General features: G+C 37.4%; 4 protein-coding genes and 1 long non-coding RNA gene across 7 annotated transcripts in view; 2 read left to right on the top strand and 3 right to left on the bottom strand.

The window, feature by feature from the left end:
• Window positions 1-248: 248 nt before the first annotated feature.
• LOC111325559 (uncharacterized) lies at window positions 249-8,762 on the bottom strand. Of its 2 annotated transcripts, none has more exons than XM_088735378.1 (8): window positions 8,620-8,762; window positions 8,279-8,351; window positions 6,644-6,877; window positions 4,509-6,025; window positions 4,126-4,254; window positions 3,587-3,722; window positions 2,972-3,165; window positions 249-1,934 (listed from the first exon to the last, which is right to left on the bottom strand). In XM_088735378.1, exons 1-8 carry the CDS (start codon window positions 8,680-8,682, stop codon window positions 1,578-1,580), a joined length of 2,703 nt encoding a protein of 900 aa, XP_088591504.1. In that variant the 5' UTR covers window positions 8,683-8,762; the 3' UTR covers window positions 249-1,577. The 2 variants fall into 2 exon arrangements, with proteins under 2 accessions (XP_088591504.1, XP_088591505.1); XM_088735379.1 differs by having other exon boundaries at window positions 8,279-8,321.
• A 1,483-nt stretch (window positions 8,763-10,245) lies between these two features.
• On the top strand, window positions 10,246-13,527 carry LOC111325601 (uncharacterized). Its single transcript, XR_015992203.1, has 2 exons — window positions 10,246-11,764; window positions 11,900-13,527. It is a non-coding gene; the product is annotated as an uncharacterized LOC111325601 (long non-coding RNA).
• LOC111325600 (centromere protein X) lies at window positions 13,392-17,426 on the bottom strand. The gene is made up of 6 exons (XM_022929432.2): window positions 17,303-17,426; window positions 17,012-17,066; window positions 16,514-16,567; window positions 15,645-15,676; window positions 15,366-15,422; window positions 13,392-14,703 (listed from the first exon to the last, which is right to left on the bottom strand). The coding sequence occupies exons 1-6, from the start codon at window positions 17,324-17,326 to the stop codon at window positions 14,689-14,691; spliced, it is 237 nt and encodes a 78-aa protein (XP_022785167.1). The 5' UTR covers window positions 17,327-17,426; the 3' UTR covers window positions 13,392-14,688.
• Window positions 17,427-17,440: 14 nt separating this feature from the next.
• LOC111325595 (BUB3-interacting and GLEBS motif-containing protein ZNF207) lies at window positions 17,441-24,349 on the top strand. Its single transcript, XM_022929425.2, has 8 exons — window positions 17,441-17,596; window positions 18,090-18,355; window positions 19,643-19,807; window positions 20,109-20,172; window positions 20,398-20,542; window positions 21,428-21,545; window positions 21,939-22,051; window positions 22,327-24,349. The coding sequence occupies exons 1-8, from the start codon at window positions 17,556-17,558 to the stop codon at window positions 22,858-22,860; spliced, it is 1,446 nt and encodes a 481-aa protein (XP_022785160.2). The 5' UTR covers window positions 17,441-17,555; the 3' UTR covers window positions 22,861-24,349.
• Window positions 24,350-24,613: 264 nt separating this feature from the next.
• Window positions 24,614-25,462, bottom strand: part of LOC111325579 (GATOR1 complex protein NPRL3) — a 13,917-nt gene continuing 13,068 nt past the window's right edge. For both annotated transcript variants that reach the window (XM_088735059.1, XM_088735061.1), the window contains exon 17: window positions 24,614-25,241. In XM_088735059.1, coding sequence (XP_088591185.1) covers window positions 25,082-25,241 — 160 coding nt within the window. In that variant the 3' untranslated portion in view covers window positions 24,614-25,081. The remainder of the gene's footprint in view (window positions 25,242-25,462) is intronic.

The following is a 25,462-nucleotide window of genomic DNA, read 5'->3' as shown; positions in this document are numbered from 1 at the left end:
AAACTACTTACTAACCTTGCTTGCTCAAGTCGCAGTAGGAAATATTGGCCTTGGGTTGTTTTTAATGGACCTTGTTGCACTCGGTCTGTACTGCCATGACCTCAAGCCAATACCACCTGGTAGCCTGCGTCCTTGGTTTGTTAGAAGTCAAGATTTGTATTCTTTATACAACGCAGGTCTATTGTTTAGTGTGTTTGGTGATTTTTTGGTTGTGTATAAAAACAGGGACAAGGTTACAATAGCTGGCATGTTTTTGCAAAATTCAATATTTTAATAAACTTTATACAAAGTAAAACTTTTACTTTACAAAAACTCCCATAGGGAGAAACATACATCGAGTTTTGGCACCCTTTACAATCCATAACCTACATGTAGGCCAACTTAGTGAATCCTCTGGCCAAAATCCACACAAAAGAAATTGCTAGGCTAAAACTGTATGTTCAAAGAAACCTCCACTAACACTACAAATTGCTGTGAAACTTATGAAAATTTCTTGTATTGTGAAGATACCCATTTCAAAAATTGGCAGTCAAGAACTGAAATTTAAACAAATGTTTATAATGTTATTTGAGACAACAAATTTTGACTTCAAGAGTTAGTTCAATCAACAGCAATCTGGTCCACCTGTGGAGGTTTCCTTCATTATTAAACAAAACACAGTCATGGTTGATGTTAAATTAGTCCTAAGACTAAGTGCAGCAAGCGCAAAAGAAACCTGGCCTATTCTGCTTTTTGATATGTTGGTTCTTAATCCAAATAACTAAACTAGGATAGTTACCAACTGAAAGTTACATCCAAATATCTCTAACTCTTGTAGTTGCAACCACCCTCTCCACCCTCCCTGTCTCCGTGAGCTCGTTATTGTTCACAGTAAATGGGCTCCTTTTCAATCATTTTCTCTGACTTTAAGACACAGACTTCTACTTGGCTTTGATTTGCAATGACCTTGTTAAGGTGTAATTTTACTTTGTTACAGAAACCAATGAGACATATCATTTTCAGTGCAGACTTTTCAACATGAAAACTTCAAATCCATTAAAAAGAGGAAGCCCATGAAGGAACGTTATCCGATTTAAAAAGTTTAAAAAAAGTTCATTTCAATTTCACACCAGAAATATGACATAAGAAGCCCATAAATTAAGAGGCCTTGAAGCTTGGTCCTTATTAGTGACCCGAGTGTGAGTATGCCAATGAGCTTAAATTTTTTCTACGTATTTTTATGTTGCAGAATAAGTTTCAATAGACCCATTTCAATAGAGTAATCAATTAATATTCAGAAGTTTCAACAAGTTTAAGTAGAAGACAAAAAATTGCAAAGTAGGCAGCAAATGGAAGTCTGGATTTCTTCTCTGGATTTGTTAATTTCAGGGAAAATAGGCAGTGGTTTTATTTAGTTGCAGTTGTCAGCTCTTATCAAAATACCTGAACATTACAGTTGTAAAAGTCACAAAGTGATCTCTTTCTCAATCAACAACAAAGTAAAGTGTACATCTCCCTTGGGCTTCACTTACTAATCTACTATGCCAGCCATAATCCTTATCATTACCCTTCACACATCAGCTACAGCCTGGCATAGATCATAAAGTTTCAGAGTCCACTGGAAACCCAAGATCACTTATGACATCAAGTCGTTGAACCTCACGTAATACATTGATAAGTCTTTCCAAGCTGCTTTCAGGATCTCTTTGTTCCCACGTAGTAAGAACCTCTTCCATTGGTGAAAAGGTGACACACCTAAGTGCCCTGTCCTCAATGCCTTTTATTTCCTCAAAGCTAAACCCCAACTGTCCCGCAACATCTCTCCAGTTTTGTGATGAGAAAATATCAAGCGATTTACACATCTTTTTCCGTTTTGCATAATCAGAAATCACATGTTTGCTTGTCTGGTTTTCCTGTCCATAACGATTTCCATGTTGTTTATAATTAAAACGTTGCTGAAATCAAAATCAAAATGTTTGGTAAATATTTGATTATCTGCTGTATAACTTGTTTGCCTTCTACAGACTGCTTCCTTAAAGATTTCAGTGTCTGTGTACAAAATTAATGTATCGGTTACTTTTCTCAATAAACCTGATGTGGAACTCTGATATAATGATAATGTACTGCTGTGGAGTTCTGAAAATAGTACCCCATTAATTTTAGGAATTAACAAGCTTAACATTTTAACCCCATGGAATGAATGGCTTCTAATGTCTCCTTTTAAAATCATTTCACTCTCGTGAGTGACCAAGACAATTTCTCCTTACAGTGCCAAGTGATGAGAATAAAGAAAAATATCAACCAGTGGATTATTAGTTAATCAGATACCAAGTTCTCTAAAGGAACATCATAAGAATTGTATCACAGACAGTAGGGAGAATTACTAAATATGAGATCTTGGGAGTGAAAGGGTTAAAGTATCATCCTCTAATCAAATTTATTATATGGCTGTGTCTCACAAGGACTGGGAACTACCAAATTCACAAATTTGATTGTCTGAAATTAATATCGAAAACAGTCTAGATTTTCCCATCTAGACCAGTCTAGAAAAAAAAAAGGCACAAAGAATATTAAAAATTAGCATACAAGACACAGCCATATAATAAACATCTTATTAACCGAGCTAGGTCGGTCTGTATGGGAGAATCTTGACCCCAGTCTGTACTGGTGACCTTGGTCAAGATTCTTCCATACAGGCCTCCCGCTCGGTTATTAAGAACTAAGTAAAAGTCACCTTAGAATAATGGAAATGATCACCAATTAAAGAGGATCCCTTTTTTTCAAACAAAATTCTCTTTGCCATTACCACTGTGACAGGAAATGTAGGGATCAAGGTTGAAAATGTCTAATATTTGCTGGGTATCAAGGGTTAAAAGGGCAAAACTTTGAGGTAATAATTACTTTGGAGTAGCTAACATTTCTTAGATTCACCAGAAGAATCGGCCTCTAACTTTAAAAATTGTGCTAGTGAGTGAATGCAAACATTACCTACCTTTAATTCAAAGTCTTCATTAATACCAAGATTGACCCTTTTGTTTACAGGACATTTTTCACCAGGAGGGAGATCTTTGGGTTCTACACAGACATTTCCAGCAAAATGTTCCCCATCACTGCCCAAGTGCTCAAGATGAAACTCAATCACAAACCAAAAACCATGTAGAAGGTCCTTAATGATATTATAGCCAACTTCCTGTAAGTATAAATTCAAAGTTAAAGTTAAATAATAGAACCTTGATTTAACAAATTTAAACCTTTATATAAAGAAGTCTTCAGAGTATAAAAAATGATACTTCAGTTTCAGCGCAGCTAAAGTTACATCAAAATGTATGCCACAGAATCTCAATAATATAATGAACTCTTGACATAACAAACCAATTTCCCCAATCCCTTGGCACTTCATTAAATTGAGGTTCCACTGTATTTCTTAATGCAAGTTGCATGTAACTTGGCAGAAAATAATTTTTCTGTTTTCTATAATCAAAATGATGATAAGCTTTCTTGAGCTACTGGTAGATGTCTAATGAGTTATTCTTCGCTGCCTTTAATTCAGAACAGCAAAACATGCCTAGCTAGACCAGGTTTAACCCATTATCAAAGGACATAAAACTTGCCTGGGAATTTTCACTGGTAAGTTTGAATTGCTTGCACTGATGTTTCAATGATATGACAATGTCTGAGGAGATACTAAATGGGTGGGTCTGCATGAGGCGATAGTTGCTTGCACGTTCTCGATCCATCACCATCTTTAAGGAACAAGCAGATTAAAAATGTAATATGTTAAATGAACATTGTGATCTGAGAGGAAATATCTTTGGATGCAAAGATAAAATGTTTAGCAACTGCAGTATTCCATCACCAAAATTTGAGAGGTTGATTTAAAAAAAAAAATACAAGATTGATGTTGTAACTGAGGGGATATTTTTCCTTTACTGTTCCCAAATGTATTAACTCTCTGTCAACTTTTCATTACTTCAATTAATTTCTAGGCCTGGGAAATTGTACTGTGGATAGTGGTATCAAGAAAAAAATCATCCACTTTTGCCTTAAGTTTGTAAAAATTGCAAGGTAACCTTACTGCCTGATCAGAACTGAGAAAAACCAAGTAGAGCATTTGAGACTTCATTTAGAGCTGGTATGATAACTAACCTTGAATGTGGAGTCATCAGGGTCATGTTGCATCACAACAATGCGCAGAAACCATTCCCTACCAGCCACTGCTTTTGATGCAAAAACTGCAATTGTAACTTGGATGTCTTGTTGCTGAGTGCATCTTTCCTAAAATGCAACAAAATGTTTGTTACATCACTGGAACAGAATAGCTACATCAGAAAAGGAAGAAGACAAATGCTAACTTCCAATCTTACCTGTAAAATCAAGAGCTTTAGATGTTAAACATTTTTTACTAGTATGTTAAGAAAAATGTAAGTCCTTTTCACAACTTCCAATTTCCATTGTTGGATTCTCCTTCACCTTTGTAACAGAGACCCTGTTTCCCACAATAGCTTAATAAAATTGATAATTAAACTTACGAGCATCTTTGAAGCAGCCCCATTTTTTTTGGGTGGACGGGGCGGAGGTGGGGCCCCTGTGTGTGGCGGACTCCTAGGGGGTGCTGGCTGTACTCTTTGCCCACCTCCAATTGCCCTTTTTGGTAATCTTGGAGGTGGCTGGCGAGGTTTAAGAGCTGGTGGAGGGAGGGGTGGTGCTGACATCCCTGTCTCTGGAGCTCCACCCTTCTCAAACTTCTCGTTACAAAACTGTTGGACATTTTCATAAATTCCTTGCATGCTGCGACTCATGAACACATGATTGATGTAAACAGGTGCCTCTTTAGGTGCTGTCTTCAAATTAGGAAAATTCATATAAAGGTAACAGCTTGGTCTTGACCCTTCTGGTAAGTTCACATAGTGACAAGTGCTATCTGAACTTTGTTCTTCACCTTCACCTTGGGTTTTCCCATCTGCATGGGTATCCAGAAAAGAAGTTGCCATTATGGAAGGTTGTGGTGATGCCCTGTTTTGCATAATTTTAGGCTGTTCCACAAAAGGTTCTGAGCCCCCCTTAATTCCTGCCATGCTGAAAACATCCTCTTCCTCTCCTTTCAGTGAGTACAAACCACTTGAGTCATATATGTTATTTGTTTCCTCATTTGGCCTATGTATGTATGAACCACTACAATTTCCAGAATGTCTATAAGAAGGATCTAAACATATTGGTTGAACAAGCTCCTTAATTTCAACAGTTCTCATCCCTTTAAGGGATGGCTCATTTTTATTGCACTGCCTCTCCCTAACAGCCAAGGGTGGCTTCGACACAATCCGAAAGCTGGGTGGTAATGTCTGTCTTCTTGTGATCAGAACTTCAGCATCTTTTCCTGAATTTTGTTTAGCTAGTCTTTGAGGGATTGGAGGAGGAGGGGGAGGTTGTCGAGTCATGTCATCATTTAAGTCATGAGGTGATGAACACCTGCTCTGATCATCCGCATCATCACAAATCTCAACAGCTGTGAGTGTCACACCATCACGAAAACTTTCAAAATTTCCAGTGCTAACAAAACATGACTCAAAGCAGTCCTGTTTAAAATCTTCAGTGTCCATGCTCTGTTCAGAAGCAAGTGGGGACTTTGGTTCTGGTTTTCTCGTTGAAAAAGACATTGCTTTCGGTCTGGTAAAACTTGTCAGGCGATCAAAAATTTCACAACTTTTGCTTATCTTTGATGAAGGTATGATATTGGAATTGCCATCACACTGTTGTTTCCCTTGAGATCCTTCTTGAACAAAAGAGGATAACTTTGCACAAATAGCACTTCCTTTGTCAGTCCTCAAAGAGAGCCTTTCTTCTTTGCCTTTGTGTGCCACAGTCAGTGTCACATTTTCTTGGTCTTGTTGCCAGTTTGAAAGAGAATTCAAAGGATATTCACACAAGATTTTGAAGTCATAACCAGAGTTTGATGATAAACAGATCTTGTCATGGAAGACATGAAGTTGGGCTTTGGTTGACTGAGATGGGGAACAGTTCTGGGCCACATTCACTTCAAATGAATCAACTGTAGATTAACGCACAAAAAAATTAATGACTGTCTCTATAGGCTTTACAAGACAGGTGCAACTACAAAAAAGCATTCATAAGAACTGAACTAGGCACACATTTGCATAATAACCTTATTTCAACAGGTGATTGATTGTCCAACTGTCTCTTATAAAAAAGGTGGGAAGGGAATAAATATGCCAAGTCATTATTGTCCTTGCCAGACTCCAAAATATCAGTTATTGGCTTTGGTGATCAACTAATTCTTACTACATTATAAATAAATATGTAAGGGTTAAAAAAGGCTCTTTATTTGCACAAATAATGATATTCAATATAAATTACAAAAACCTAAATGTAAGTATGGTTATTACCTATTTTCTCTCCGGTTTTGTTTTCTAATTCGTAGACCATGTCAGATACCTTCCCATTTATTTTTTTATTTGGAGATGAAATCACAATCATAAATAGTTAAATTATTATTTTCCAAACCGGTTAAAAGAAAAATGTATTTCTAAAAACTGGTTACAATAGTTAATTTCTGAAAGTGTTTCAAGGAAGTGATATCTTGCATAATTTTGTTGCTTCTTTCAATAGCAATTATTAACTCAAATGAAGAGCAAGAAATTCCTCTTACCTTTACAGCACCTTCTGAGTATGGCCTTTAAGTTGTTGAGTTTTTGTCTGTCTTCAGACTTGAAGAAATGCCCTTGTATCTTAGAGCCTCGTTTCATACATAAAAGTCCAATCACATTGCTTTGGCTACCAACTATACCCATCTCTACCACACAGTAGTTATTCTCTGACAATTCGATTTCCATCTTTCTTTGTTTCAAAATTCTCTTTTCTTTTGGTCGAACGCTTAATTGACCTGATTAGCAAAAGGCAAAAAAAGAAATGCATTTTTACTGACATTATCCTCAGACAAGATAAGTAAACAAAAGCGGCTGTGGAACCATAACAACTCTATCAAGCCCCTGGAGAATTTCTTACTACCCTTCTTATTCCTAATATGCAAGTAAACACTCTCTCTTAAAAGGTCCCATATACTTCTTTGTGGGTAAGTTCAGAGAATATGGAGTTAGATCAAATCAATATGCTTCAGATCACAACCATTTCCTCAATTTGTCCTTCCTGTCACCCAGATAAAATATTAATCCTTTAATCCCAAAGAGTGATCAGCATGATATCCTGTTTTGCAGTACCATTGTTGAATTGAACATTAAGACCATGGGAAGAAGAATATTATCACCCAAAAGAGAAGCTCTTAATCATCGAACAACTTTCCACGTCAGCATCAATACAAAATCTTGAAGGATTTGGATAGAACCAAATATTAGGCACTTTCTATAATGATAAAAATGAAGCTGGATTCTTTTAAATTTGGTGACTGAAGTAAAAGATGGAAATATTTTTAGTATGTGACAGATTGAGGCATATAGAATTTAAATCTATGGCAAGTCCAATTCAAATTGGTTTCAATTTGTGTATTGATCACAGTAAGGAAATATCTTGCAGTGACTTGACTTGAAAGTGGAGTACATAGACTGAGACCTGTCAGTTTCTTAATGCCTTAGGTATTGCAGCATTTTGGATATTTATGTCACTTCTCTGGTAAAGCTCAAAATTAGTTCATCACAGTCAGACGATCATAACTTTCAGTACCACTTTGGAGCACTTGAGATTTATTTTTCGGGTATATCATTGTGCCTCTTACAGGAAATTTCATCTTTAATTAAGGCTTGAAATGAACCATTTTCACTTCCAAGGTATTCTATGTCTGGCTTTCTATTTATTTGACTGTGCCACTGAGGAGAAAAGAAGCTACAAACAGCCAGGTGTAACTCAGTCTGTGGGGGTGAGAGGGGCACAAACAGCATTATAGCAAGCAATCCCACCACTTTCGAGCCTAGTTTATTAAGTCCAAAATTCTTGCAGGTGGTCTTCCCAATCGCTAGAATTAACTTGATTGAAAAAATTCACATGGTTAAAATCAAAATGAAATCCTTTGCATCTCAAGGATTGTACTTGCAAATCGACGATTTCAAAAGGCAACTCATGGTAAAAATTTGTCTTTCGCTCTCATTTTCAATTGGAAAAATGCCCATTAATAACTTTCTGTCATTCCCGTGGATAGGATGGTGGGCGATCACAAAAACAAATACCACTCGTTGCACCAAGACATACTAAATATAATTTGGATGAGGCGTTGAATTGAAACTCATTTCATGAAACATATGGAGATAAATTAAAGAACGAAGGGAACACTTACATTTTCCGTTCAATTCACTCACGCTAACATCTTTGGGTTCCCACTGTTCATGTTGAGAAAAAGCAAACGTCATCTATTTATGAGAAATTAACACATAGATAAACGATTGCCAAACATGGCCGACGAACGCTAGTTAAGGGTAGTCGGATGAAAGTTCGTCGATCTTCGAGAAATTAAATCCTTGGGTTAAAGGCATCTTCCTATAAATCATTCAGTATGAGTTCACCACAAGTATCTCCAGATGAGAGTTGTCTAAGAGGGAACAAGTTGCTACTGACACCAATTTTGAGAACCAAGGAAGCTAAAAAATGCAAGTGAAGAGTCCTCAGCAAACGCCTTACCTGCTTGCTTTTACTAAAGTAAAGAACTTGTTCTTTAACAGGAGACCCGTTTGAAGTTGACATGATTGCAAGATGCCTCAGTAGGCCGATGAAACTGAGCGCCAAAATAGCGCGAGAGAAGGTTTTAAAATCCTAATTTTAGAAGGAAGTGGAGTAATTGACGTCAGTGGTACGTCACGATTACGTATGGGGCGGGGGAGTCCCGGTGACTTAAACCATAACTGTTAGCCAAATACTACTGCAGAAATGAAAATGTTTGAAAATAGGACGATCAAATGGGGGGTAATTTGTTTATGGTTCTTTCCGTAGAAAACTGCCTGAGGGGATAGCGTTAAAATTATCTCCTTTGAAAGTGGAAATAGACAACGCGGCGAGCTTTAGTCGCGAAGCACACATGGCCAAGGTGTGTTCCGAAATCTCTTAAGCTCAATCGCCGTGAAATTTGAAGATTCTACGAAGTATTGAATGACAAAAAATCACTCGCACTTGACGATCCCATAATAAATACCCGTTAAGACATTGAAACTATTCTAAGAATATCTAATTAAATTTAACAGAAACTAAGCACCACACAAAGTAGCAAAATGATTACGACAAGCGACAGTCGTAAATAACAATGGTATTGAAAGAGTATCAGCAGTGGCCAGATGGGCATATTAGGAGCTCAAATGTCTCCGAAAGAAGAACACAAGCGAAGTACAGCCTTATCGTAAACGGCGAGGGTTAGGCAAGTTCAAGGTCGACTCGCATTTTAAGGGTTAAAATAATTTCGGAACCGGATAGCTTTTAGTGTCGAAGTGGCAATGACAATGTCGTAATTCGGTCGGCTGTCAGTCTCATTGGCTGTTATATCTGAATAAACACTGTGGATTAAGGGGTTATAGTGCTGAAAAACACGTCAGAAATAATAAAACTGTAGAACCTCAGTTTTTAATCAATTCATTTTTGCAATTCCACACTCGTTACAAATCATGTTTGACAATTTAAGACTGCGTGACAAATTAAGCTATTCAAATAAGGAATTTTATCAATTTTTTTTTTCCTAAATGTCGCTAAATTACCATTGAATCAGTGAGTGTGCACCTCAGGGGTGCGCGTATACAATCTTTTTGGTGTCTTTGAAGTTCTTTATAATTGACTCTGTGTGGAAACTTAAACACAGGTTTTCCGGAACGAGCGAGGAACGAAAAACTTCCTTGTGTGAAACGGAAATAAAAGTCCCTTCCGACTTCACTTTACCATTCATTATACAAGGTGGATTATAAAACCTTAAGAATATATCAAACTGCTGTTCCTCTCTAATTCCCATCGCATCCCCAAGTATGTAACCCTAAACACGGCCGCTCCAGGGCATACAAGGGCGAGCTACGGTGAAGTCCCGGTTGCGACGTTCAGCGGCGAGTTCCTGTTATTTTACAATTTCCGACAGATTTCGCAACATGCACGTATAATAGTGGTGGAAAATATCGAAGACCATCTGACTTTTTCCCTTAGCGGGAACCTTTTATCTAACAAGGAGGGGCAACGCCGAAAGTGAGGCGGAAAAGGCACGTTTGTACTCAAATTAACGCAGACATTTTTCAAGTATATTCACAACAATGCATCATGCTTGAAGCTGTGGTTATATCAATTATATTGGATACTCTGAAAAATAAAAACTTTCCCTAAGTTACACCTTGGGCAAGTGCGAAATCCATTGAGAAATGAACGGCATCCGGTAAGATCGCTCCCGATCGGTCCGTGATTTAAACAGCCTTGCCTAACGAGATAGATAGATAGAAGATAACACAAAAAGATAAAGAATCTATTGATATTTTACGCGAAAGAACGGTTTCTGCTATTTCAGAGCTACACAATAACAACCTATTCAAAATTTTCTGATTTAGCACCTAGAAGATCTGGAAAACTCGATATCCGATAAAAACCAGGCAAAGATAGAAAACAGAAAAAAAAAAAAAAAAACACAATTTTTTTCCAACTAACGGCTCCCTTTTAGAGAAAAAAACACTCGTCCTTGAGACTAGAATTAACTTTTCACTTGAGTTAGAAACCGAATTAAAGTTCTTACAACAGCCAATTGTGAGAAAATGTGTGCAATTCTGTGACACAACCGACGTAAACGTAAACTTCATGACCAAAGAAAAAGCTGTTAAATTTTTTTTAATCTTTCTTAAGAAATGGCTGCAATAATTTGTTCTCAATCTATTTTCATTTGTCATAAAAAGACCCTATTTCGATGAGGTACGGTCATAATTATATTATTATCAAAACTTCAAACACATATTAATCTTCTTTCATTAGCAAAATCTTGGTCACGTACGCACCTGTAGATATAAATAGCGATACAATTTAATCTAACACTTTAATACGATTTTCGCATGGTGATTCTGCATGGCATTTGTCACTAATATGGCGTTTAGAACGAAATCAAAAAGCTGTTAACTCCATTTTTGAAGAACACGACCATATCTCCTTTGCCTCTTTTCGCCTTTCTTCTTCAACATATATTTAATGCTTTAGTTATTTCTCAAACTAGTAAGTCAGCGCTGGAGTTTTCTTCAATCAGTCCTTTCCGAGAAATTTTTGGAAATTTTTCCTTTTCCAGTTGAAACCGAAAAGTATCCCTTTGGGTTACGGTATGTACGTAAAACTGATACGTACAGTCGTCATGATTTTCTAAAATAATTATAATGATAAAGAAGACTGTCGTAGTTGACCATAAGCTTATATGTAAATATATATCTATATACATTCTTTCTTCAAAATATAGAATGATATTCTTTGTTAAAGTAAAAAAAAAAAAAAAAAAAAAAAGTCGGTTTCCTTTATAGTTTCCTGTTCGTCTCTGTCCTAAAATAACCCGGCGGAATGACACGTTTGCCAAACACGCGATTCTAACCGTTTGACCCTACTCTAACCGCGATCTGTGCTCTTTATACTACTCGTGATTACAGACATCCGCTACAAAAATATCATCCTTACCTTTTCACTGGCTGAGAATACAGATTATATCAAATATTCTCGTTCCAGTCTCCCCAAATAGCTTCATAAATTTCCAGATCTATAAGAATTTCGTGGGTTAGTTTTGTGCATGATTCTCCTAACGGAGCCAAACTCAGCTCTGGCGACGGACGCAGAAAATTTGGTAAAAATGGTAAAATTTAATGAGTTTACGTAGCAGTTTTATTGAGGACGATTACGACATTTTCAAATTTGAAAAACGCCTTCGCAAAGATAAAGCTATACTCATTAACTCTTTTGTTTGCCTCTTCCTCGTTAGAGGCGGTATCGCCGTGGATGGTGTGGTTTTCTGGAGGTTGATGAGAACATCACCCAAGTTATTGAAAACGTCTCAGGTAGAAAGGAAGGTGTCGAACGTTTGGACATAATTTCGCCCACTTCTATGAACATCTAACGATTAGATTTCAAACAGGACAACATAAGTTTATGACCGGAAGGGCTACGGTACACATAAGCGAGTTTAGAGAGACAAGATTTCTGGGAAAGCCCTCAGCTTAAGAAATTCCACGCGCGAGATCTACAACCAGAAATAACCATTCGCGTGACTTACAAGGAAGCGGAAACCTAAAAACTTTGTATTACTTGAATACATGACAGCGGAAGACTTTCCCTTTCTGGGATGGCACACATTAATATCATCACCATTGACTAAACACAGACATTTGCAAAACAAAGAAATAAGATCTTCAAACAAGCGAACAAGGAAATTTAAAGTGATTAATACATTTCGAAGTGTGTTGACTGCTGCTAAGATTCAAATTGCATCCGGTGCATGATCAATGGAACTTCCAAATACTCCAATACTTTTTTACGAAAAAAGTAACACCGCAAAATGTTACTAAGGAAAAAATTTTCTCAGTGGAAGCCTTGTGAACCCCCTTAAGAGGTTGGTCGAAGGAAAATGGGCTGATTGAAAGAGGATTGCGAAAACGAAAGGTACATGTTGGTACGAGTTTGTTGTAGGCACGGTGGCATACGGCAAAATCAAATACAGGTTAACTAACCAGGCCTTTGATATCATTATAGCTTGTAACATATAGCAATAATAAATATTTTAAAGTATTAATCTACCAAGAAGTGGCAGTTATAAACAAGGACAACGTCTGAAGCGGTGGTTTTTGTTCAAGTTGAGTGTGTAGACTTCGACTTCCTGTTTGCACAAAGCAAGAACGTCATGACCATATTTGGACTTACAAAGTTGCACAGGAAGTGCCTAAGTCTGTTACAATATACTGACCTCTTTCCCTGCACGGCTGGCGTGGCTGGAATTTATAAGCGCACAGCTGCATGCCTGCACAACGATTTAAAACATGAAATATCGCCAGGGACACTGGCTGTTCCGTAAGGGAACACGTCAATTCTTGGAATGGATAGAGCTGTAGTTTTGGTCAAAATGGTGCTGTCCTTTACATTAGGGCCAGTCAGTTTAGACGCAACAGATTTGAGCGTTTATTGATCGCGAGGATGGGGCAAATCAATATCAGATAGCTCAAGCATCTAAAACACGAGGAAGAGCATAACTTAAAAGCCGTTGCTCACCAACAATCTCAGAATGACCTTTCGCCTTCCATAGACATGGGCAAGAATCAGGTCTGTTAGTTCGGTCAGATAACTGGATGCTGTTCAATTTCTTTTTCCGTAGCGATTCGAAAGCACTCACTAACTAAACACTCCGTTGATTAGTAAACACGAGCCGACCCGGTAATCGAGCAGAAGTATAGAAATGAAACGAACAATGACATATTTTGCACCATTCTCATTGTGTAGTTTATCCTTTGTTTACTTCACGTATCATTTTATTATTTCCTCTACACAAATAACATTCAAGAACAATGGTTGTGAAGTTATAAGATAACAAAAGCAAATAAAATCAAAACAAATTCTCAATTTGTCTATGATCCACACAAAGTTTTGTTCTATTCCTTAATTTCAAGTTGTTAGAGGCTGCTCAGAGCACAACAGGGTCCAGTTGTTAAAGGCACAGTTAGCATTGGCAAGGCAATTTAATCCAGGTTTCTTTATTTCTTTGTTTAAAGGCCATTTTAAGATAATTTTCCTTATTCCTTTTAGAGCATCCATAATATCAATTTGCAGACAAATGTAATTAATGTGGTTTTTTTTTAGTATTTAGATCTAAAATCAAATTTCACACTAACCCTGGGTTATCTTAAACCAGCATTAAACAACCCTTTTCTGTCCTTACCCCTCCATACTACATCCCTAAAAGCATCTCCCTTTCACCCTCTGTCCTTTCTTTTAGTCTTAAACATAATCTATTTAAATAACAAATACACTCTGTTTTATCCTTCAAGTGAGTTCTTTCTTTTCACCCGAGAGATTAACCCTTGTCTCCTTTTACAACCCAACCAATTATGATAAAAGTATTTGGGAAAGTGTAGTATGATCGTCCAGCAGGTGAGTGTAGTTCTGAGAAGGACTGTAGTCAGTGGTGGTGACTGACGTTTCGACAACCTGAGCGGAAGTCATCATCAGAGTCAAGTGACTCTGATGATGACTTTCACACGGGTTGTCGAAACGTCAGTCGATCACCACCATCAGCAACAGTCCTTCTCAGGACAACACTCACCCAGACATTATCACACTACCCTTTCACGTTACCCCCCCCCCCCCCGTCTAAACCATTTACTGCAAAAGTATTAAAGGAAATTAGAGCAGTACTATTGCTGTTAATGGTGAATTCATCTATGTATCTGTACTTCATACATCATAAGTAAGAACCAGTCCAAATGCATGCACAATTCAGCCTATTACATAATCATTAATAGCAATTCATCTTATCGTCATACAAAAACAGAACCAGAAATTACAGTTTGCTACACTTAGAGATTAAACATTTAGATATATACCATATACCTACTTAAATCATTACATCTCTGCTGAGAATATGAGAGTATTTGAGTCCTTTAAGAAAATGCGACCATTACTAATTCAGTCACTCTGAGGGTTTTTAAAAGTAGACAAACTGTAAATACAGTGCAAACAGCAGTGTTCCATGATTCCCTTTAAGGAAGCAGTTGTTGTTGAAAATTAGAAGTCAAGAAGCTGTAAAATAGAGAGGACATGATAAAAATGGTGCATAATGATTCTACTCATTGGAAATTTTTCATACCAGGATTGCTTCATGCTTAAGAAATCAGAACAAGCCAAAGTTTTTTTGCTCTTCTCAGCATCACTACAATTAAGGAGGCAGCATGGCCAAGTGGTTAGGGTGCTGGACTTGTAATCCGGTGTCCCGGGTTCAAGTCCTCCATCCTGCCACTCACTGGATTTGTTCTAGGTTGCCCCTAGTTCAACTCCTTGGCTGCGATCTGTTAATAGCTTACTGGTCTGCCTCCTACCAGTGGGGATTTTCAAGCCCTTAGTTAGTCTACATTGTAGCTGAAAAGCACCTACGGGGGAGCTTCAATTAACATATTTATTATTATTATTAATTGTGAATTGTAGCCAGCACTGTTAAAATGGGCTCAATATACATTTGTGTAGAGCGGTATATAAATCTGCCTGATGAGTGCTTAACGCACAAAACTCAGAGTTGCAGCGAATCATGTGTGTTTCCTTCTAGTTACTTAATGTTATTATTATTATTATTATTATCATCAAAGACATAAGATTCTGGGTTTGTAAACTTTGTTTGTCGCATCTCTCAATTTTTCCAATTTAATTTAAACTTGTGATACTATTGTTGTTTCTTATGAGTTTCTTACCAGCTGGGGCAGAATCTTTTCCAAATGTTCTGTTTCTACCGTCGGAGAGGATTCTACCTACAAAGTACCCAAAAGTTAATGAAGGAATAATTAGAAGACAAGATTTTTGTTTCAAATGGTTGACATAGAGTTTTGAGTAAACTATCAAAATACAAGTTTTGGTGAAATCTTGCTTGTTTTCATTGTTAATCAGAAAGTCTTTTCTTTATTCTCTTTAAAATGCTGGCTAATTTCTAACTAAATGAATAACCTAGTCAAGTTGTCATAAAAAAAAAATACCTTTGCTTGCTGTCCAGCCCTGGCAGCTCCCTCTGTGGAAAAGATAAAAATACAAAAATAATATCTATCAAATAGATTCCCTGTCATTTTTTGATTGTGACCGTTCAGTACCAAATCACAGATAAACAGAAAGAAGCACATGTAGCACAGCTGTAGTTTCCTGGTTATTTTTTTAATGAACCAACTGGACTTTCCAGGATATTAGGCTGATAGTTTCTAAAGAAACTGTTTGGGGCTGCATCGGTGGGGTTAATGAAATAATTTCAATATATCAACAAAGTTGAAATGGTAAATTGGCCACTGTTACAATTATAAAAGCTGATGTTTCGAGCGTTAGCCCTTCGTTGGAGCGAAGGGCTAACGCTCAAAACGTCAGATTTTATAATCATAACGGTGGCCAATTTACCATTTCAACTTTGTCGATATATCGAAATTATTTCCAGGATATTAGCAATTTTGTTCTAAAAGTTCAAAATTAGAGGTCCTCTATGTTGTAAGAGTTCTTACAAACTTCATCATGAAAATACCGTTGGGTAATCCCACAAAACCATTCCAAAGAAATAGCAAGGACTAGTTTAAATATGGCTGAGATTTTAAGGAGGAATGTTTTTCTATTGTCACTTAATGTAGAGGACTCTGTATGGTTGCTCTGAAGACCTCATTACATCTAAAGGGCCTGGTCCCTCAGAAAAATGTTGGACATTGGTCTCTAATTTTAACAACCCACATGAACCACAAAAAAAGACTAGGTGTGCAAACGTTTGCTACTATAATTGTTTTTATACTTTATTAAAAATTTGACTGAATTTACAATGCCAAAATACACTTTTAAGAGTGTCATCTGACACCATTATGTAAAGCGGTTCTACCTGCAACAAAGATCCTTAACAATTCTGCCATTAGCTTTAGAGCATCTCCATTACCTGCGGAGGGCAAATTATGTTTTCATTCAAGTATCTGTGGAGTACGCAGCTATCAACTACATTGAAAATGAGGTGGCCAATGTGTTTTAACCCTTTAATTAACTCCCATAAGTGACCAAGACAGAATTTCTCCATATGATATCAACAAAATATCAAGCAGACAAGTGATGAGTAAGAAGAAAATTATCCAATACCAAATTCTCCCAATTAACATCAGGAGGATCGTTTGTTAGACAGTAATGAGAATTACTATTGAGATCTAAGAGGAAAGGGTTAATGTGCTGGTCTTCTGAGTTGAAAGTCACTCTTGCTCACTGTCAGTAAATATTCATTGGTTTGAAATATAGTACTGATTCATCCCTCTCTGTCTGCTCTCCATCCATTCCGTACCCACAAACCCTCGGCCCCAGTTTTTGCGTGTGTTATTTCTATTTCAAAACTTACATTTCGTCTTCTGTTTGTCACGAAAAAACTGCTGCAATAGCTTTTTCACTGTTTCCTGTAACAAAATAAGACTTATCAAAAACTTAAAAAACAGATGCACAAGCTAGCTAAAAAAAAAGACTCGAGTGATATAACAGCAACTTTTCACAATCAGAACGGGCTATTTCGAATAATATTTTTCATAACCTCCGTGTACTTTAATTTGTAGGGAACAGTCTGAGTATTTTACCTCAGAATTCTCATTTACAATTCTTTTATTAATATAGATTTTTCCTCTGTTATTTAACATACCAATTTGAAGGTTGGATCTTCCATTCCTTAGTTTCGTTTTGGCGAAAAACTGCTTCAAACTTGAACAAGATCTCGCAAATGATCTCAGTTTGTTTATTTTTACCGCCAACAACCAATACTGTCCCAGCATTCCTTAGTACCCTGTCATCCGGGATTTCACAGCCTCCGACTGCCATTGAAGAAAAGGGAAAGTAACCACGTTGGACAGCTTTTTGTCAAAGTTGTGATAAAATTAATCGCAGTCGTCGAAGTCATGGGACGTAAAAAGAAGAAGGCTACAAAGCCCTGGTGCTGGTATCCTTTTTAACTTTACATGATTTTCATGTGATTCAGAAAGTTGCTAGATTTAAAACGCAGGAAATTGATCCAACTTTTAACTTAAAACCGGCTGGCTTGCAGCTAATTACGTCTTTCCTCACATTCTTTCCGGAGAAACTAAGCTTAAATCTAATGACAAACGAATCGAGTTGAGTTATCTTCACTAGCTGTGTAACTGCTGGGTGTTAGCTACGTACATAGCTACTGTTCTTCAAGAAGGAATAATTTGACCCGTCGAATAATTAACATTCATGAAAGTCTTCATGTTTGAAAGGTATATGTTACAGGTAAACTTAAGTTCAAAATTGAAATAAGCTTTTCTAGACGGAAGTTGAAAGTAGCATGTTGTGAAAGTTTACCGAAACTGTACTGCTACTTTCTGTTGCCATCTTGAAAGTAACCTTTATGTTGTGGGTGGATTTGCCTTTTGTTTTTCAAAATTGTTGTTATCACCTTGACCAGACTAAAGGTATTGTAATCGTGACTTTGATGAAGAGAAAATATTAATCCAGCATCAGAAGGCCAAACATTTCAAATGTCCCATTTGTCACAAGAAGTTATACACAGGCCCAGGGTTAGCAATCCATTGTATGCAAGTTCACAAGGAAACTATCAGTACTATTCCCAATTCTGTACCCAACAGAGGAGATCCAGAAATAGAGATCTATGGCATGGAAGGCATTCCAGAGAAGGACTTGAAAGAACGTCAGCAGAGGGGGGGAAGTGCTGGTGATGGTAAGTGCTTTTTTTTTTGAAAGGGGTTGAAAAAAGAAAAGCTTAGCAGTAGGTAGTATGCATGTGGGAACATTGTGATTGCCTAAATCACTTTAAAGAGTCTTTGTGGCTCATTGGTAGAACATAGTAGGGTGAGATCCAATGGTCTAACATTGGTGACTTAGAATTTTTTTCTTTGTGAAGTGTTTGCGACAGAATGAAAAAATATTACTCTCTGTGAATTATTTGTACATACTGAGTGAAAAACAGAGTATTCTGGTCCAGAAAAGAGGGAAGAAAACTCTCAATTCTATTTACATACGTTGCTAAAGTCAAAGAATACTGGGTCACTTAATTTCATTTGATTGAATTACAATATTGCCCAGTGAGGTTAATCCTCATTCTTTGAAGACTGTGGAAAAGTTAAAGCCACACTGGCACTGCAGTTTGTCATTGCATTTGAAGGGGACAATTTTTATTACATATTGATTGTATTTTCATCAGTTTTAGCAACAAGCAAATTTTTTTCTATATTAATCGTAAACCTCGATGATTCCATGCAAGTGCTGGACAGGATCTCTGTTGCATTACTTATGTCTGCATGTTAAGCCCTGTTGGCCTACTCAGCTTAAATGGCCATTCCAGTTTTCACACTACAAAGTGATAAGGGATCTTATTATCCAACTACACCTAGACGGGTACAAATAACGCCATAGACGAGTACAAATATCACGCGGTATTTTTACTCATCTATTGTAGTACCGGTTAAACAGGTTTTCTCACATCATGCAAGCAAAGAATTGGATTGTAGTTACGAAAAAAAAAAAGGTGGCGGACAATTTGAATCATATTTCCGATGACGAAGAGTCAGAATGGCTGGCAAATATAGGTCCAAGTTCATTAGATGAATCAAACGAAGGAAAACAGCTTGACGACCAGAAAATTTCTTCATTTAATGAAGAAAATAGAAACAGTGACACAACAACGCGCCAATTCCGTTCCGCATCGCATACTTCTGTCACGCACTCCCCGTAAATAAATATCCGTGAAATTCGTCCGCATTGAAATCACAGTTTGGCTTGTTGGATAATAAATAACTTATTAGACGTTTAGTTGTGTAGTATCACTGAGTATTTTTACTCGTTATTTGTATTTTGACTCGCCCTACGGGCCCGTCAAAATACGGCACAACTCATATAAATACTCAGCGATACTACACAACAAAACGTCTAATAAGATATATTTATTGTTCTTACTGGAAGGGTGTGTAGTTAATTGCATGCTTAATTTAGTTTTGTTGTGTTGTAGATGATGAACCAGAGAAAAAGAAAGCCAAGACTGAGAATCAACCACAAGCTGCAGCAATGCCTGTAGCTGTACCCGGGGCCATACCAATGATGCCTATGATGCCTGTGCCAGGAATGCCAGTTCCGCCAGGCTTCCCTCAAATGCCCTTTGTTCAGCCGATGCCAGGTAAAGCAATCTTAGGGGATTCAGCACTTGGGAGAGAATCAGTTTAGATCAAGTAGTATCTCTTTATAACAGAATGTACCTTCAAATATACATTTTTCAAATCAAAAGAGTGGATAATTGGTGCTCAAGATTCATCTGTGAAATGTAGCAGTTATGAGTTAGTGAGCTGGTTATTTGAGTAATGATCAGTAATGAAATTACTGGGCTGCTGTTAAGGACAAAAGTGGTTACGCAAGACAGGCTGGTCATGTAACAGTTTGTCAAAAGGTTACCTTGATGGAATTTTGTTTTTCAACTGCAGGCGCACCACACATTCCATCTGTTGCATTTCCAGGTCAGCTTCCTGTTCACATGCAAATGCCAGGGTATGTTGTTACATGTCATTCTTTTATGTAGCAGCATCATTCAGTGTATTAGTTATGCATCTTGGTCGAACACAAAAAGTCACACTGACTTGAAAATTCCAAGGAAAAACTGAAAAACATTTGTTGAATTTAAACATTTAAATCAAGGCTTTTTATTAACTGTGTGTTCAACACGGAGCTGTGGCAATGTTTGCTAACCAGTTTCTTGTATTTTCTTTCCTGAAGCATGCCAATTCCACCACATGGGATGCCCCCAAACACTGTCCCACCAACCAGCACAGCTACTGCCCCTGGTCAACCTCAACTTCAAAAAGGTCCTGTTATTGGGCCTCAGGTACCCAATACCAAACCCCTCTTTCCTGCTGCACAGGTAAGTTTCTTTTTCTTCCAACAGGGATTGTCTTCTTTCCCCTCTATAACAGTAAGTACATGAACAGAACTTGTACTAGTGCATTTGTAGAAGTAAACGCTCACAAGTTTGTATTTATGTATGAAATCAAGACCTGTGTCAAAGGAGACTTGTTTCAATCATAATCATTTGTGTGCTGAGTTACAAGTTTAAGATGTGTAAAATTGCACCTAAAACATATCTTTAGCTCGTTGGTGAAAAAAGTCTTGATAATTTTCTGTCACAGGTAGAAGTGTCAAGACTAAATTCTCCATTAGTTTTTGAAAAGAAAAAGAAATCTTCAGTTTTGTTTTTTTATTCTGACTCGAATATTCTTTGGAGTGAGATCGAAATGAAAAGCAATTTATTAAGTGAGTATAGGTAGAGTTGTGTTTAACACAATACTTCCCATTATCAGAGTTTTTACAAAGCAACCGGGATCCTAATTATTCAGCATTTCTATATTGTAGTTGCATAAAGCATGCAGCAGCAGTAGGCACGTGCAAACCACAGATAAGCTCTTCTTATTTCGCTACTGTTAAGAGTCAATCAGTTAAATTTCAAAAAGCATCATTTTGTTTTCTTCTTATGCATACTTTGAAAAGTGATGTAAGAATTTCAACAGGAAGTACACCATTTTAACATCATATTTTCATTAATTTGTTGATCAGTAGCTGTTTTAATTTTCACCCTTGAATGGTTCTTTTCTGCCCAATGCCCAAGCATTGTCCTTTTTTTTTTCTCGTGACCTGTATCTTGCACACTCTCTACCAGTGAACTAGTTGGCAAGGGTCATTCTCATACAATTTAATATGGCTCTCTTGAAAGCTTTTGGGAAACAATACTCTTAATTTTTTCTCTGACAAGAATGTAAATGGAGCTGCAAAATCCAGTGCTTCATCTGGCCCTGTGGGTGCTGACTTCAAACCACTACAATCAACAGCAACAGCCACAAGTTATCAAAGCCCACCAGTCACATCAACTGGTTAGTGTTTCAGTGTCATTTTTTTCTTATTACTGAGAAGCATTTCATAGTGGGCTGGTGGAAACTCTGGGTATGGACTTAGCCTGTTCTTGCAGCTGTCCAATGTAACCAATTTAAAGGAACTTTGTTAGTTTAACCCTGTAACTCCCAAGATGCAATTGTTAATTCTTCCTTCTATCTACTACACATTTTCTTGTCAATTAGTCACAAGAACATAGTCTTAGATCACGATAACAACTTCTACCCGCTAAGTTTAAACATTCTCATTACTTGTTGGCTGGATAATGTATGGGTACTAAATGGGAGAAGTTACAAGTTAATCACTTCTGGGAGTTTGAGGGTTAAATTAAGTTATGACCTTAATTACCAAGGCTCAACAAGTTTACTCTTCAGGTAAACCAGTTGTTCCACCTCCTTCTTCCGCTCCTGTTGTTTCCAAGCCTGCCACCATAGTTGCACCAGGAGCAACAAGCCGGTTGGTTCATCCTGATGAAGATATTTCACTGGTAGGAGAAGAAACTTATAAAAAAAATGCTTTCCATTGTTGTTCTTGGTTAGCCTGCCTTTTGATAACTACCTGTCCTCTTTAGGAGGAAGATATCAAATTCTGTTGCATAAATTAGTAAATTAGGAGGGCAGCAGCTAGTAAACTTCACCAGTTTGTTTCCAGATGGTGTTGATTATCTGTAAACCTTGATACCATGCACCACCTACTCTAAAACTGAAACAGTGAGTAATTGAGAGGAATTTAACTGAACCTGTTTCAACTTTCCTGTCACAGGAAGAACGACGGGCATCACTTCCTAAATATGCACCAAAGACACCCAGTCTCCCATCATCTAACCCTGTTACCATGGTTAGTGCCCCTCCTTTACAGATGCAGGCACCTGGAAGTCATCCAACCGTCGCTCCAATGCCTCTGATGGCCACCATGCAACAACCCCCAATTTCCATGTCATCAGCACCTACAGGGCCACCACAAGGAGGGCCAGCTCAGGGAGGACCTATGCATGGAGGGCCAGGAGGACCCATTCCCAGGGGCCCTGGAATGGGCCCACCTGGAATGCGGCCACCTGGATTTCCACCTCACATGCCAGGACTGCCACCACACCAACAAGGAATGCCACCTGGGATGCCACCAAGACTTGGTCCACCTGGCAACTTCTCAGGACCACCATCCCTCATGGGAGCACCTCCAGGCCCTGGGGGACCTCCTCATGGACCTCCCCCAAGAGGAGGACCAGGACTTCTCGGGCCACACCCTGGCGGTAGGCCACCTATGAGATTACCTATGGGTGCACCTAGACGATTTTAAGATTGTAAGATTAATTCAACTAAGTTTATCAGAAATGCCAGATGAATGTTTTATCTGAAGGATAGCCACATAGCATATCAAACTACTTGTTGTCTACTATATTTCCATTCAGTTATTCATCTTCTAACCCCATGCTTATGTTGGCAAGGCTCAGATTTTGTCTTTTGTATTAAGTATTACACAAGGTAATTGAAATGCAATTATTTCACTTGAATTGGTCTTTGATATTCTAGAGTGGTCACAAGGTGAGTCTATTTTTACGTAAGTAAATTCTAATAGATTTCTCAAGTAGCTTATTGAACATCCATACGCAGTCAGAAATTATAGGAAACAGCAGTAAAATCTGCAGGAAAGGAACAGGTGTTTATGTTTCCAACACTAACATACATATACCTGTGTTTAACTGAGCAATTATATCTTCACTTTTAGTGTTTTCCCTTTTCATCTGGCATTTCTGTCATTATTATGTGCAATAAAATATTTTGATATGAAACATTTCCTGTAATAATCCAACTTATTATCTTTTTATAGCGTAGATATGATGAAATGTTTGTTTATTTACCTTATTAATTAAACTTTGCTCTCAGATTCTTTTTGAAAAGGTAGGTACAAAGGATTTAAAAATGTAATTTAAATTTTCATTTCTCTCTTGTTGCTTTTTCTTCTTGTCTCATCAATGGGTAGGTTAGCAGCATGATTTAATTCCAGTTGAAGAAAAGAAAACTATTGTACTTAAATCAAATCATATGCTTATGTGCAAATAAGTTGTGGTTACAAAAAAAAATTAATAAATCTCCAGCTTCGGTTTTTTTTTTTAGTTTGATCCAAATATTCATTAAAGTGTAATTAAATGAGTGCGTCTCTTAAGAGCTCAGCAAAAGTTTGGAAGGTAGTAAGGTAGGTGGGTTTTGCAGATTCTGTCTTACTACAATTGCTCTTACGAGCAGAGCGTGACATGTAAGTTAAAAATAGAACGTTGTTTTGTAAACTTTGAGTTTGATTTAGTGTTGTCCATTGTTTAATTTGTATTTTGGATATGCCAGTGATCTCTTGAAAGCCTCAGAAGTTGCAAGACCCCTTCCTGTCCTACTGCATCCCCAACTCAAATTCCATCGATTTGTTCGTTCTTAAGAAATGTCTTAATTTGTCGGGTAGATAACAAACTCGTTGGGGTGCAAAACAAGTAAATCAGCTGGAGTTTCCAATAGATCACATGACATCTTTTCATCGTAGCAGCTAAGTTCATTTCCTATACAAAGTGATAAAGTGATTTGTTACATGATTAAGAATTATTACCAAAGTGCACTCTGCAAGGTAGGGTTCGTGATTTAGTATAGTTCATGTGCACTTTGTTTACTCTGGCAGAAAATTTCAACCATTTTCAAATTATTGGTGAAAAGGTAGGGCCATGTTTTTCAGGTTTGGCATTCTTGAAGTTTTTCACTTTAGATTAGAACTAAGTTATTAAAATAAAAGAACGAAAAGGTTACTGGATGTTTCTTTGATTACTTCTGTATTTGTACCAATTTTTTCCCCTAAGTATCCCTCACACGGAGAAATAATGGAATTGGTAGAGGGGTGGCAAGCTACCGCATAAACCGGACTATTTTGAATTTTATCCTGAATTTTAGGTATTACACGTCGATTCACACCAAGTTTATCTTCCTAGGGATAACGTGTTTTCAATTCTAACAGTGTTCTTGATGTGAACAGCATTTAAGGACTGCCACTAGAGAATGACGTCGTTCACAAATTCTCACAATTCAATTCATTTTACTTGACTTCATCTAATTACATTTCTTTCAATCTATTTGATTACTCTCGAGCATTTGCACGGGGAATCCTTCTTTTTTTCTCACCAACTCACTGATTCCATATAATATTTTGTTTATGATTTGTGAAAAGGAAAATTATTCCCAGCAGATACCATGGAAGTATTAGAATCTGCAACTGTTGTTATTTGTCTAATTGAAGCGAAATTTCCAGCCTTCTCACTTGGCTAAAAGGCGACAGTGGAAAAAAAAAAAAAAATAACCAGCGTGCTGCTGGAGAGCTCCATCTTTTTCTCTCTTCCCAAACCTTAACTTTCTCACTCCTGCTTTTTCGACAGTCTCCGGTCAGTTAAGCAAAAAAAAAATTGTATTTCTCAGTCACTGGAAATAACAAAAGTCCACATGTATATCATATGTTATCCTCTCGCTGGTTAAGTCAGTGTGACGTGTTATCTATTGTGGAAGTACAGGGTCACTGGGTCTTCATGCTGACACAAAAACAAAACATCTCTGAACTTATCGATCAGTGTCAACAGTTGAGATCTTGTCAAACTCTCGTAATACATTACTTCTTCCAAGTGATGGTTTCCGCGAAAGTAGGGAGTCAGTCTGTGTTAAGAGATAACAGCTAAACGTCAGTGAACAATTGGCACTTAGAAGCACATATTAATGGTCAATTCTTAATCAGCAATTTATTGGGTGTACAAAGTAAGCTGGGATTGCTTTGGATTAACTTCACTGCCTTCTGTGAATACTCTACAAAAACTCGCGCCATGTCAATTGCGAAAACCAAAACCAATCACGACTTTTAGCTTTTCAGTTTAAAGTCT

Source organism: Stylophora pistillata, chromosome 10 (assembly GCF_964205215.1).
Source record: "Stylophora pistillata chromosome 10, jaStyPist1.2, whole genome shotgun sequence".
Taxonomy (NCBI): domain Eukaryota; kingdom Metazoa; phylum Cnidaria; class Anthozoa; order Scleractinia; family Pocilloporidae; genus Stylophora; species Stylophora pistillata.
Note: the sequence above shows the minus strand (reverse complement) of the source record. Positions and strands in the feature narration are given on the sequence as shown.